Source organism: Mya arenaria, chromosome 4 (assembly GCF_026914265.1).
Source record: "Mya arenaria isolate MELC-2E11 chromosome 4, ASM2691426v1".
Taxonomy (NCBI): Eukaryota; Metazoa; Mollusca; class Bivalvia; order Myida; family Myidae; genus Mya; species Mya arenaria.
In genome coordinates this window covers 16,442,525-16,458,790 of record NC_069125.1, presented here as the reverse complement: position 1 = coordinate 16,458,790, position 16,266 = coordinate 16,442,525, and the positions used below count along the sequence as shown (strand labels likewise).

At 32.4% G+C, this 16,266-nt stretch overlaps 1 protein-coding gene across 1 annotated transcript; it reads right to left on the bottom strand.

The window, feature by feature from the left end:
• Window positions 1-9,153: 9,153 nt before the first annotated feature.
• Window positions 9,154-13,056, bottom strand: LOC128231704 (G-protein coupled receptor 161-like). The gene has a single exon (XM_052944804.1). It carries the CDS (start codon window positions 12,598-12,600, stop codon window positions 11,311-11,313), a length of 1,290 nt encoding a protein of 429 aa, XP_052800764.1. The 5' UTR covers window positions 12,601-13,056; the 3' UTR covers window positions 9,154-11,310.
• Between the last annotated feature and the right edge of the window lie 3,210 nt (window positions 13,057-16,266).

The following is a 16,266-nucleotide window of genomic DNA, read 5'->3' as shown; positions in this document are numbered from 1 at the left end:
TTGCTCAAAAAAATGAAAATTCATTGTACTTGAATTTATTCTGAGTGCAAAAGAGACTTTTTCAAAATGGATGCATCCAACGTTGTGTTAAACTTTCGTTATGCAAAACATATAGTTACATATATATTTTTGTACGAAATGCAGTTGTTCAAATATCGTTTTATAGTAAAGGAAATAGCAAGTTATCTGAAACAGCAAGCAAAACATTGAGTCAATCGGATGTTTTGAGGACACCAGATAAATAACTATTTAGGAAAATCACCCTTTGTCTTCATTTTCTCCATTTTATAAAATCAAATTCAACAAAATATCGATTTGACGAACCACTTTGATATCAGGTCGCTTTATATGGCATCGCGGAAGACAGACATTTAAATCAGAAAGAGATCACATTTATTTTGTTCTAGGGGATACACATTATATTGAGTGATTCTAAAATAATCCGGGAAACTTGATGTGTTCACTCATTCCCTAGCGCTACCATTAAAGGAAAACTGGCAGACTGCAGGGAACATAAATCTTTAAGCTAGCAATGCATGCAATGTAAGCAAAGGGATTTTGGTTGGAGTAAGATAAACCTGCATAAGCCATATGACCTTCACCTCTCGTCTCCCAACTAAGTCGATATGAGGTGGTCTCCGAGTTGTCATAATTGCTGCTGTGCTGATTGTTTCAAATAATCAGATTGTTCCTCCGTTCGGCATGGTATTAGGGCTATCACGATCATGCACCTTGCCTTATTAAATGCTAGGGAAAATACGCGACATTTTTTTGTTACATTTCCGCTTCTTTTTATAAATTTAAATTACTTTCAATATGAAACTATTTTGTTTCATTTGAAGATAAAACAATTGCGAGGTGACATTAACTCGATATTAATTATTGCATCGGTTTTCCTTTTTTCATTGAATACCAAGAACTTTTACCGCCAAAGTATTGCACAAATTGAAACAAGATGCGATTTGTTTATTTGCTTCGTTGCATGTTTTCTTGAGAAACAAGTTAATATTTATTGGTGCATTTGCTTTTATTGACTATCTTAAGTTTTATTTTTTAGAGTACTGTACAATCAAACAAAGATATGGGACATTTTAGCAAACAAATATCGAGTTTTTTTTGTTCTCGGACATATTTAAAAGGCGGGGGGCGGGGTCGCGATGACCCAAGTTGGATTTTAAACTTCCGTCCTCAGTAAATGGTGTTGGTGTAGCAATAATTACATTTAATTGAACAAACGACGAAAAAGGAAAAAAAAAACCGTTGAAATCCAATTTAGTCAATGTTAAAAGAAAAGGTTCTTTTAGTTACTAGAATTGATTTTGTTATGATTGTATTAAGTAAGCAGATGTGGTTTTGTTGTGGCGATAATTCATACAAACAATTAAACGTAAAACAAATTACGTCAATATTTAAACAATCTTCGAGAAAACCAAAATAACCTAAGACGATTAATAACCGACATTTAAAACGCCAATGTTACTATCTATAGTTACAGCAGTGCCATCGTGTTATTGTTTTGTCGAAATGTACGTCTATGAAAAGTACTACTGTACTGCAGTATCTTTTATCGCTCAAAGAGTTTATTACGCACTCCTTAGCTAATACATTTAGATAAGTATTTTTGACATTATATAATAACTATGTATGAGAATGACATCGTCATTATTCCGTTCTTTTCATTTTTGTTAATACGAATTCACATTAAAACGAGTGTTCGTTGGCATAAAATGACTTCATCCTTTTTTTATTCACATTACTATTTTGTATGTGGAACAGCGTACACATTTGGATTACGTATTTTGTTGTTGTTAACGTCGTCGCTGTAATTGGTTTTTGAATGATTTATTCACTTTTTTTATCACAGTCGATTGTTAAAACTAAAGACATGTTTCACAAGCACGGATAATCCCATTAACTGCATTAAACTTGACCTTTGTAAGACAGTTCAGATCAATCAAAAAATAAAAGCAGACAGTGCAATTTGATTAAATGTATCAGATGACAATGAAAAGAAATTGGTAATTTCAATTTCTTACAAATAACAAAATGATCTGTTTTAAAATATATTTGAAACTACTATTAGTAGTTTTAGCATTCATAAAAAAATGTTAAAAATTTCAAAAAATGTTTCGTTTTCCCTTTCATTTTGAAATTTTCTCCAGCTCTGATCATCTTACATAATTTACGGAACATGAAAAGTATCACTGTTAGGTATTTTATTAGATGAATAGATTTACTCCGTAATGTTATTAATATGTAGGTACAAATACTTGGTTAACCGTTATGACCTTATGTCAACAAAATAATTTAATATGGACAAAGGACATATGGATTAGCTGAATTTTAATATGAATTGATCACCACACAAATCTGGGCTTAATGTGTTTGTACCTACATGCAAATTAGCGGAAAAAACTTTCTCACTGAATTCCGGATAACACCTTTTGAAATATTTTCCTTGTCCACCTTATAATCGGTTTGTTTAGTGCAGGGTCATACATGAAGTGTCATCCCTGTATAAAGTGTTTCTTTTTTAACTTGTTGAAAATCAGAAGCAAGCCCTATCAAGGACCTAGCTGTCAAAGACGTGTGGGATCGTCTAAGAAATCCTACATTTATTAAAAGGTCAAAAATGATAGAGATGCCAGGAAAACAAAACAGCATGGCTTCTTTTGAAAGAATAATGCAAACTTAGGAATATAAGTAAGTCATTAAGTTGTTTTCGGTTGGGCAATAAATAGAATGAACAGATGGTTTATTTGGATTTTAACATAATAGTTTTCATATATGCAAGTTGTTACATTACATTCACAAGTATTTAAATAAGGCAGAGTTTTGACTGTGAAGGGTAAATGAATATTCTTATATGATATTTTGACGATAAAAGATTGAGCTATGGAGTTTGCATACTTAAATCTAGGCTTCATATAAACATATGACTATTTCATTCCAATATGATTCGTAAATGATGGGACAAGTGTGATGTTGAGATAGCGAAAACTAGTTGAACCCCTAGTAAGCATTTGTTTTAAATGACCACTCCAAGTTGGTTTTATAACATTAGACATGACATTTGCTTTGAAACTAGCCTCGAAGTTTTAACACAATTTGTAGACAAAAGGCAAGAGCCAAAACGACATTTCCCTATGGAAGTTAACTACTGAGAGATTGTTCACATTGAATGTACGATATTATAACTTGTCTGTTTTGAGGTCACAGTGAACACGTGGTATATTTAAAATGGAATTAAAACCAGTATATGAATAATTTTAGAAACAACAAAACTTACGTCAGCCATGTTTAAGCGTACAAACCAGACCAATAATCATACAAACGTTGGCAGAGAGTGATTCTGAAGCACAATTTACATATACAGTATCTCGTTACGACTGAGACTGCAATAAATATACATGTATCATAATTATTTTTCAAACAGTTTCGTTCAATTACCTAGGCAATAATAAACTGTTGTTTTGTTGGTGATGATTCATTTTTTTCTTCCGCTTTACTGCAAGTTTCACATTTTTACTTTTTTCCAACGATTTAGACCAGTATGCTACACTGGTGAAAGAACGGTTTATTTTTTAACCTGAAATTGTTTGATTTAGAATACAATTATGTCTGTGCACAGAGGCTGGTGACTTTATTTACAGAGTATCATTGTCTTTACGTGAAGAGTTCGTAGGCGCCTGAATAGAAACACCTGTCCTAACATAACACTATCTGGTTTCTAATTTAAGAAGCACAAAAACATATTGGATTAATTAATCCTTTCAAAAAGCAGGTTTTTCGACAACGTTTTCGGGTAATGAGGCAAGGGCGATGAAACATGCATTTGTTTTTTTCCTGAGAGTGATTTACAACTTTATTTCTTGTAGACAAGAGGCATCATCTGTTTGGGTTAAAAACACAAGGATCCTTTTAAAATTTGAAATCTGTAACAATTTTTGAACTACTGAATGAATAAGTATATTGAACAGATAAGTTGTACACATATCAGCCCGCTGAGCAATTTCAACATGTTATAAAGTAAATCACATATCAATGTAATTGCCGCGGGAAGTATATGTTCAGATCAGGATACTGGGAAATACTCTGCATATCATATTGCGAATTTATGTATTTCCTAGAAGAGACGTCCTCCTAGCAACGAATCTGCTCGATCTTTGTATATTTATGTCCTAACGAATATGCTACCTAGGCGTGTGTTGTTATAAAGTACAGTAAATAAAGTTTGAATCATGACTTCTATTTTTGAAAGGACAATTACCTTATTTAAAAAACGTCTTCAGAGACATTGGACTGTTTATTTAGTTGAAAAGACGAGGATCTTTTTGAAACTGAAAATTATAACAGTTTTGTAACTACTGAGTGAATAATTGTACTGGACAATAAGCGAAACAAACATCAGCTCGCTGAAATATTTTAATAGGTTACCAAGTAAATCACATCTCATTGTAACTGTGGTGGATAGTATATTCAGATCAAAATTCTTCATGTATTTCCTTTAAGATAAGAAGAGCAATCCCCCAGCAAGGAACCAACTCTATCTTAGTATGTGTTTGTCCAACCGAATTACGACCTTGGTTTGTATATTGTATAGTGCATACTTTGATAAGACATTTTATGTTTTTACTTATTTCGGGATTGTTTGATAAGAGTTTGATTGTGCACACAAACTGGTTTAAACCCTCTGTAAATATTAATATTACTGACCGTTCCAAGACCTATAAATTGTTGATAAACACACCTAGATTTTTTGTATGGTAAAAATGACCTGTGTTGTTTGTGCTGTTGTTCCATTTTCTGGTTTTCATGTTTGTTTTTTTGTTCTATGTTTTTTAAGTTATCACAAGTATCATCAATGCATTTACAACACAACTAAATGCTTCAGTTTGAACCTTGACATTTCTTTTCTGTGAGTAAATATGCCTTTTGAAGCACGTTTTATATACATTTGTCTTGCTACCAGTTTTTATACTACAGTCATTAATAAAAGAGAACTACCTTTGTCATATCACTTTGTTCGCTAATGTTTCTTTAAAAAAAAACGTTTAAAAACATTCCAAAACGAGCTTACCTTGGTCATATGTTTTCAAGAGTATTCTCTCTCTCTGCAAAAGCGGGTAAAAACTTTATCTACTTTGTATCTGCACATACCGTATCTTGTTGTTGTTTATTTCAATAAAGTTAATTACAATTGTAACATCAACTCAGTTATTTAGCATAACCATTATAACATAGTAACAAAAATAATCCCGTTCTAGACAGACAGCAATACAAAAAACAAATGGTCAAATTGTCTGTTAATCTGAAGTTATAACGAAAAAAAACTTCCTATTTATTATGCTTTCACTTAAATGACAGTGTATTTCTGTGACCCATTTCCCACAAAGAAGCTTAAATAGATACAGATGCTGTCAGACAATGTTAATTGTCCTTGAATTGTTCTTGCAATGAATCCAAATAAAAACGATATCGCAAGTGGTTTTTTCTCTTCGAAGATTTAATATACTTTATAGGATGCTGTTTTTATCAAGCAACAGATGTGTTTGTTAGCTTTATTTAAACCCTGCCCGTTACAATGGGCAGATCTTAAAATTGTAAGGACAACATGATTAGTGTTAAGACTGAGGTTATATTACGTATTTAAGTTTCATGTAGCCTCAGGCCCGTATAAAAACAAAACTCCAAATAAACTAATCACGGACATAGTAATCAACGTCAACATCATCTGTTTATATCTGAAGAGGAAAAACACCGGAGAAATTATATAAATTTAGATCTTCAGAGAATGACAAAGCTATGAAGCTGTGCCAGACAAAGGACATTTCCGGAATTTGCGACACATTGTTACAAAGATTTCATCATATCTGAGCGTGTTCCATTTCCAATTACATGTCAAACAGGAATAATTGCATTGTTGACTGTATTTCCTGGAAGCGTATTCGAAACATAGATTAATGGTGTTTCTGTTTCTAGCCAATGTCTCAATGGAGAATAATTTGTTCCTGAAAAAAGACACTTCCAAAAAGACTGCAGCCATCATCAATGTCGCAAGGTTTTTTGTTTGATGTATTTGTTTTTGATCTGTATATATCTTGTAGTAATATAGCTATTACATTATATGTTGGTTTGTAAATACGAAGAGCTGCATCTTGCAATAATTGAATTCTGACGCAGGAAAATCTGCAAACAATTACATCAGGAATATGCATTGGCGTCCAATGAATATAAGCGTTTAAATGGTTTCATAAGAATTCGTTTACTTAGTTGTTAACTGTTACGTTAACCTTAAGCCAAATAAAATATATTTCGTTTTCAGACACAGCCACATTCGCTTAAAAGATTCCGCTTCATTTTTAATATAAGATTATTTGAACTAATGCCAAGTTGTATTGTTCCGTTTTTTTCTGTTGAAATCTTGTCAGTAGAAATGCAATCAGTGCCAGTGGTAATGAAGTAGTCATATATATTTTTTATTTATTCTTAAACGACAAGTTTTCGAAATTGACCTACTTTCATTGTGTAGCGATAATATTATTGTTCTACCTTCTGCTTTTTTCAGTCGATTTATATATTGATATATATTCTATTAATACATATTTTATTCTAATAAAAACGTTAACTGTAGAGTGTCTAGTCATTACAATGAAAGGTACGAACATTACCATGAATGAAAAAAAGGATTTACAGTTTAGATAACGGCAAAACATGTTGAATTTCTCCTTTTTAAATATTTAATAACACTTTTATTCAATACAAATAACGTTTCCATTGTTTAAGGATGACACGTAAGCAACATTCGTGAGACCAAAAATATTAGATGTTATTCAGGAGCCGGAAGCTCGAGTATTAATTTAACTATCAACCAGACCCCGTTGTGATTTTCATCGCTATTGTCAACACAGATCACTGGACTTATTGAATAAGTATCTGAAGCAAACACAGCACTAGACAGTCAACAATATAAAAATGTATTAAAAACATTTATAAGAAAACGTCAGAAATAAAAATAACCCATTAGTGCGCTTTAAGTATGTGACCTTTTAAGTAATTAGTAATTCGTTAGCAGTGTACATAACGAATATGCAGAACACAATAAACGCAAAACTCTTGTAAAATTTGAAAGAATAATCACCATAATTCCCCAAATAAAAACCTACCCCAGTAAAATTATTTTTCAACGGAATTATTTTTAAATCAACTTATCACAGACAAAACTCAATCATTATCTTAGAACAAAATATTGTCTGTCAAAACTAATAATCTCATGTTAAAAACCTATCGGACGGAAATTGACATTAAATAGCTTCAGTTTTTTATTTTGCGTGTACATGAAATTTGTTGGGAATGTGAAGTCTGTATAAAACATTATTAATTTACGCTTTATATTGTTTTCGTGTTGTTAAATTGTGTAACAATAGTCAATGAATTTCATTAAAATCAAACTTATGAAGGACAAAAAATGACTGTACATCTCAATTTTATGAATATGTTTTAGTGGGAAAAGCTTTGTAAGTTCATACGTTACCAATATTAATTGTTAATGACATTTTTCTTACCTTCAAAATAGGTTATAGACGGGTGTTAAAGGAGTTTTTAATAAACAAACTATATAAACAAGCCTCTATCTCAATTGTCAATAAAACCCATCAATTAAAGATGTTGCTTCGGACATATCGATATTGTGGTTAAATAATTAGAAATCTTAAGACAGTCTAAACTGAAATTGTACCACAAGTACATTATTCAGACTTCAATCGACCCAACGGTCTGGTTGTATTAAATCTTTTAAAAAATCTGACCATTCTTAGACCTCAAGGTACAGCTGAATCGACCAGCGATAAAATGACGTTACGAGCTGATTAGAGATAAAAGTCGATGGCAGTATAAATCTGTATTGGTCTCAGAGAAGTCGTTCTTACCGTTGAGATGATTTCAAGAAAATGAGCGATCCAAAGATCAAGCATGCACTTTCAGAACGAGGGTTCAATGTGCACTCTTTAGATTGGAATATAGTTAACGATACTTTTTTTCAATTTCCTGTAATATCAGACGCTTTCACGGAGATTGTTCACATTGTTACAATTATTTATGTGCTGGTCCGTAGTAATCATTGGATACATTTACATATTTAGTTTTGGAAAAAAAATACCAACCAAGCCGATACATTGAATTGCATGGGGATATTGACAGGGTTGCTATTAGAAAGGTTTTGTCTCAGTTTGACAAAATGTGTTGTACATCTGATCATTCCAATTCGGTGACGAGTTAAACAATTCTAAGAATTTATCTTCCTCAAAAACTAGCTAAACTTTATTGACAAATTTTCCCGCGTTGCTGACTGAAAGGTGTGACGTTTTATTCTTGTTTTACTGAAAGATAATATGATTTTGTCACTTAGCGTTGGAACATTTATGATTTTAGATGACAACAAGTCTTAAAAACGCCTTAGTCTTATCAAAGATTTAAGACTACAGTTGCACCTTTGTATATTTTCAAAACTCGCATGGCAATTTGTTTTCTGCATATTTAAAAGCCTACATTAAATAAAGGAACATTTTATTTTCGGGAATTCTGTCCGTTTCCAGGATAACATCCAAACGTTCCATCGCTCTCATACGATTTCCAAATGGGGATCGGTGTTTGACTGTACAGTAATTATTTGTGCATCATGAAAACAACCGATATAACACAATTGTGTTTTCAAGCAGTTTTTCATATGCCTAGATGTTGTTTCATATAGAGACATGTAATGTTCCTTCCAATGGTACTTAGTGTGCCGATGTAAACAGGGAATACATTGTTGTCCCCCTTATTTTTAAAATAAAAACTGTACTTGATGATTTTAAGGTTATTTGTCGTGTCTTAATACACAAAGAAACAGGATAAATAAAATACTAGGTTAGTGCCTTAGATGGAGATAGTATATCTGGCTCCGCTGCGTAATTTATCCTCCGCCTTGCCAGGTAACAAGCCTCCATCCACGGTACTAACCTAATATACTCTATATAGGAGCAAAGAATGAAAACCTGAACTATTAAAATACAATTTATTTTCTTAACAAAAATATTAAAATATAACATGTAACAATAATTCACAGACTTGATTACTGAACAAAATCCAAATAAACATCAAGACACGAATATTAACATACTGATTAAAATAAACGTTGTATAATATAATAATTACCGTTTACCAATATTTTTCAAATGTTTAAAACATTTTGCACATAAATTCAGTTTTATAAACAAACGTTTTATATCACCCACAATGCTTCCATGTACTGTCCTGACATTGCAAATAGCATATCGACATTCTGCATGGTTGTATATAATTTTATGCTTACAATACTAACAGAAATACTGGGAACAAAGTGGAACTATGAAATGAAGCTCGTAAGAGAACACTATTTCGTGATATAGGAATGATACCACCGGCTATCTGTCATATTGCATTAAAAACATATAACTACGTAAGGTCCATTCTTTTTTGGACGTTTAAAGAGAGGGCAAATACCTTTATTCTCTGTCTTTAAAACTTTATAGCTTCTGAATACAATTCCCGATGGAGTGTATTCCCAATGTCAAGGTTTATTTAATTTATTTGATTTTATAATGTTATCTAATAAATTCCTGTAAGATCTTTGCGTTGTGTTTTGCAATTTTAAACTACGCAATGCTACGATTCCAAGTTCCTCTTGGCCCCATGTTTAAAAAACCGAGATCGAGTTTCACTTACCGTTCCAATGCAGTAATCCTATCATTTATTCATGATACATCGCGGTCCGTTTGTGTTATTTATTTCTTCAGTGTCTCTCTTTCGCTCAATTTATTTTGGTTCATGGCCTTGTGCATCTAGACAGCGTTAATATTTAAAACAAATGACTATTATTGTAGTTTTTATTGTGTTTTTGAACGATTATTTTCCGTAAAAAACTATACAAACAGTAAACTTTAGCTACTTTGCAATTTGGAATCGCTCAAATGTTGTAATTCCTAATCATTACTTAGCCTAAGGTTGAAACCAAATCAATATCTTTCGCCTTTGAAACATTAATTAATCTGCGAATTATTCTGTTATATGGCATCAGTTTAAACAATATATATTAGAACAAAGCAACTGACTGCACAGCAATTTTCGATTCTAGTTGAATAAACATGTATGAGTTAAACTGTAGCTAAATACAAGATTGCGAACAAGTAAATGGAAATTAAGCAGTAAAACCTTAATTCAAGCATTCGCTATTTAGATGTCAGAGGCCTATCCTCTCAAAAGTCTGCAATATTTTCCATTTACGCTATTAATAATCGGTATGCACTAACTTACATTTTTGCGATTTTTCTTCCCTTCTGCAATGTTTACAAGCAAAATAAAGTACGGGAGATCGAAAATAATTAGAAATGATTCAATATTCATGCATGCAATATGTATAAAAGAAGGTCTGTTAGAAATTTATCTTGACATCGTAGTATCAAATCGATTGGTAAAACATCCGCGGACTATGATGTTTACAGCCCGAAGTAAGAGTGTTAATATTAACTTTGAACCCGGAAACTCTACAACGATTTGGCCGCTTACTTTCCTATTACGCACGATTTAAAGATCATTTTACAAACTATAGATTTAAGGTAATATAATTGCAGGCATGAATTCAGATCAATAAAAATAAAAAAAATGATACAGCATGTCTGATCAACACATAAAGATAATTGATGTGCAGAAAAATATGAAATGTTTACAAATGGATTGATGCAAGAGTATTGGTTCAACAATATTGAGGAGAAATAAACCAATTTTATTTTATTATCTAAATATAAATTGTTCCACCCAATGACAATTATCGTTGATTCAATAAATCACCTTTTTCAGGAAAATGAATACATTTTACAATTTGCGGCACATTTAAATGATGCATTGGTCCGTTGGCTTTTCAGTTGTTAGCCCGTAATTTAAAAATGTATATAGGAGTATGTTAAACAAAAGTGAGCTAAACTTAAAATACAATTTAACGTGGGACTGATATTGTTTGTTACATTTTTGTTTTTAATAAAATTATAAAAATATTGGGTTCATAACTGCTGAGCTAAAAGTCTCAACATAAATAAGCAATGTACTTACAGAATATACACAACCTTATAAGTGAAGAAGCTGAAGTACAAATATATATCAAAATGGTACAATACATGTAACAAATGTAACGTTTGAAATACCAAATAAATAACAAACTATGAGAAACAAAACATATATAGTCATGGTGACGTCACAGAGGTGCAAACAATAAATACGTCCAATACAAATATCCATTTAAGTTTTTGTCATTGCCAATTTTTCTTCCTCTTCCGGTAGTAACACTGAGGTCAATGTCGCAGCTGTATGAACGCGGTAAAGAATTTCAATTACTTCTGATTCTTGACTCCCTTCTCGTGATATGCAAGGAGACATTCGGATGCAGCTTGGGTTAAAACTTGGTCTTCTATACCCATTTTGAGTTTCAATATATATATCCCTTTTGCTACTATTCTGTTTTAAACCCAAAATGCTTTTCAATTCAATCCTCTGAAGTTTACAGCGGAACACATACACTAGTGGATTTATTGCGCAACTCGACAGGGCAAGTAGCACTGACAACGTCTTTACGACAGGGTCTATACGATCTGGGTCGTCTAAAAGGCATTCTAGGATAATGATGATAAAGTACAACAACCAACATAAAATAAATGTGAATAAAACCATAAAACTAGTCACCGCGGTCTTTCTCTCATCGCGTCTCCAGAGAACTGACCCGGTTTTGCTGCTGCAACTAAGTCTGTGAATTAAAAGTTGCGCGGAGCTGTGGCGACGACCCCCTCTAAGTGACACTTCCGAGTAGTCATTAAGTCCAGATGATATTGTACTGTTGCGCCGCACTTTTTCGCTGTTCACTTTCGCCGCTTTAAAAATTGCACAATATGCCCACACGATTATGCATGACGGCAATATGAAGCACACTATTACAAGAAAAATACTGTACGATTTATCACTATGATGTTTGCTGAATGAAACTGTCATGCATGCAATTTTGTATCGCTGGAATTCATAGCTATTCCATCCAATTAGTGGTGGGAGTGAACACAAAAGTGCCAAAATCCAAACTGAAGCTGTCATATAGGACGACCTTCGGTTTGTCATTGTCATAGAGTAATGTAAGGGTTTTGCAACTGCCAAATAGCGATCTATGGCAATAAGCACCAATGTAAATGTACTTGCAGTAAATATCAGGTTTATCCCAAATCCCGAGGCTTGGCACCAAAATGTCCCGAACCACCACTTTTGCGAAATAAGCGATACAAACACGAAAGGCATTATTACAACGGTTTGAAGGATGTTGCATACTGATAGATTTACTATAAACCTATTAGAAATCGTCAATAGCACGGGCCGCTTGTAGAATATCACGAACACGGAAATGTTTCCGACAAAACTCACAATAAATATGCAGAACAAAAAGATTGTCATTATTACCAAATTAAACATGTCAAGCCTTCCATCGCTGAAACTATCCACATTTTCAAAAACAGAACTGGACAAGTTACTCGTACTTTCATTCAGTTGCATTGTTTTTTATTAACCGCTCTCTTATTAACAGCAGACGCTTATGAACTGTTTTGACGTTTTATATGACACATATATGACATTGTCATATAAACTATTTTTCCTTTCGTTTCATTCGTGAACAATAATTTCCTTTAAGTACCTGATAAAATGTTGCTAAGTTTGTTCCGAAGTCATGTCCATTTCTCTCCTCTGTCTACAATTTTTGTAACTCAAAATAAATAAGTATACACACTACATAATCTCTTGATTCAGCGCCCGTGTCTCAAAAATATAATTAATTCTCAATTCGTACGGAATAGTTCATCCTCTCGAATTAATTTCCTTTTTTATTCGTAACAAAATCATTTTTAAAACCAGTTTCTCACACCAAAAAGATCCAAAAACAGTTTACTTCCATTTTTGTTGAAGGCAATCTAGCATCCAGAGCACATACGAATTTAAGTGCCACATGTTTGGCATTGTGGTATCTAAATCTGCTTCTGTCTTGAGCCAGCGTCTCAGTAATGAATGTTTTCAGAAAATATTCCCAATATATACCAACACGGATGCGTGACGTTCTGACGCAAATTTTCCAATACTAGTTTAATCTCTCTGTAGTACCAGCCATTCATTCAGCACCGCGTTTCATATAACATTATTTGAAAATAGACAACGTTTAATGTTATATTGGCCTTTTTCCAATATGGAGAAAAGAAATGATTGGTTGAATTATCTGAGGTTTATTTTGCATAACACTTTTATATTCACTCCAGTTTTACGTACATATCATTATTTATTTTTTACATATATTGGAAAATTTCCGCATATAAGGAAAATTTCTTTCTAAATCCAGGACTCTGTCTCAGATTTGAACATTTATGATTATACATTATTCATTATTGGAAACTTCAGCAGTCTTACATTTTCAATTGTATTACAGGAACAATATCAAGGCTTAAACACACTGGACGAGATAAACTAAGCACTTAAAGACAACTCATCAAGCAGAATCATGAATATTAGTTAGCATTTTCAATAAATGATTTGATTACCGCCTAAGCACGCGCTAAATCGCATTGAACATGGCTACAATTTATATCTCTTCTGTATACTTTAAACGCACACAAACATTTCATATTGAAAAGACAATAATGCCCGCACATAATGTTTTAGGTAGATCTTAAAACTAAGTTCCTTTTTAACCCTTTTTGCGTGTTCACATGAATAGGTCGTCTGCTCTGTTTTACGGCTAAAGGGACATACTCAATTCTCTTAATTGTTTGGCAATAGATGGCTATAACAACATAAAAGAAATGCAGTGAATTTGATATGTTTAGGTGTTATTATGTGGATAATTCTGGAAAACCAACATGTAAAAAAGAGCATTTTGCAACTTTCAATGTCCACCAACTTTCCCACCATTTCCCTCATGTGCCCGTCTTAATTCACAATTCTAACAAGATAATTCTGATTGTGTCAGAATAGAAATTCAATAAAAAAAAACACAAAAACAAGTGAAAACAACATATTTTAGTATGGCATGCCAACTGAAGTAAACAATCTTATTTTCCACAAGCCAATTTTGTAATGGCGTTTGTGTCTGTGAACTGATGGGGTATTTTTGTTGGCAGGTCTAAACGAAAGTAATTTTCATCAAAACAAAAACATGCAGGTGGAACGGAAACAGTAAACCAAATTATCAAATAATTATATTGATTTATGAATGTGCTCGATATATTCAGTTCCTTATTGTAGGGATTCTTAACATAGTATTCGCTATTTTTTAAATCCTGTGCGATGGTCTTGTAGTTTCTATCGTTTTTTAAAATAGTTATTGATATAAATCAGATATGTCCATTAATAAGTATATATGTATTATTACCCTACTACGCAGTTCTAACGCTATCTCCGTCCGCTTCTTTCTAGTTCTTTTATTAATTTGTTTACAAGCTAACGCTGTGGTGGTCGATTTGTAACTCTCATAATTCTCTTTTTTATGTTTTTCCAATGAAAATCACTTTCACTTTTGTTGTTATGTGTTTTGTTTTGTGAGAAACAACATACCGTGTCAGTATAGATAAATCCCGAACTGCTGGGCATTCTAAAATGCTGCGTATATAAGAGATCAATGTTTTTCAGAAGATAATAACCAAGAGCGTCTCTTTAGTGTTTACGTAATGATTTCGATATGTTTACTGGTTAAACGACTGTGTAACAAAACAAAATGTAGTTTTAACACCGTAATCACTTTCGCTGATTTAGCATGAAAAGTACATGGAAAATCAAGTAAGAGTGTTGTCCAACCCATTTCGAAAGGTTTGTCCATGTTCAGTTTTTTCTCTAGTAAGCCAATCATGGAAAAGAGACAATAAAACGAACATGTATATTTTTTCACCAGTCTCTATTGATAAAGAGTTGTTTTTTTCTCGAAACTAATTCATGTAATTATTCGACAATGTGGGAGGGAAATATATATATAATATAAAGTCAAGTTACGGTCAGGTATTTTTATAAAAAAAAAGTGATTTTAAAAGTTATTTTCTTTCATACGTTTTGTATCTTTTTGCTGAAACCTCATAGTTTATAGATGGATTAGAATAGCATATAAATTATATACTAAACATCAAAGACAGATCCATTGACGAGGTCAGCCTAAAAAAATGTAAAATTTTAATTCCTTGTATGCTCATATTTATTTGAATTATTTGACAGCGTATTGCTTGCTCATTTCTTCTATATCACGTAAATGACCAAATACACCTAACGATACAGTAATTGCAGTTTAAATTGTGATTTTTGTTTATTCTTTAACGCTTTAGAATAAAACAAAAATAATATGGGTGAGACAAATCCAACCTTCTGACACGTGTATGTTGGATACATCATAATCAAATATTATTATTATTAAATTAACGTTCCAACTGCAGAATATTGATGCATTAGGATGATGTATATTTCTAAATATCCACAGTATTTCTGCCATTAGCCTTGTATCTGGACAACAGGGTCACATTTTATATTTCATAAGACTGTCAACGTGCTCTGCTTCTGCTAACTCTCGCGGTTGTTATTACGCAAGTACAGTTCCAGGAACAAAAGGATTATCAATCTCCATAATAGTGTCTGGTAATGACTGGCCTGTGACAGTACAGTGATTCGATTTTTCTGTAATTGCACAGCGATCAGACGAAAAACAAAATATACAATGTTTTGACCGTCTATGCTACTACTCAGAACTGTACAAAAACGTTTCTCTGATGTTTACAATCACTACCCAAATTAGAATTATCTTAGGTCAATTATGTTTAAATTATCTTAATACAAATAAGTTCTATATGAATAAACATACTGAATATTGTACTATGGAAAGAACAGCAACACGCCCATTTGCAGATAACTTAATGAGAGTCACATGACCTCACAATACAACAGAGGCAGATTGCATGTACATAATTATATCGGTATTATTATTTTTTGGATAACGTTGTCGTCGTTGGTTTTGTTTGGTTTGTTAAATGCTATTTTAACAGACATGGTCTTAAACATGTAAATTAGACATTCTTAAAAAAACATGATTTGCATCAGTAAACAGGAAATATGTTCACGTGATACATGGCATAGAACAAGGAAATAAAATGAATTAGAAATGAAGACAAATAAAAAAAAGAAAGACAAGAAAAACAAGCT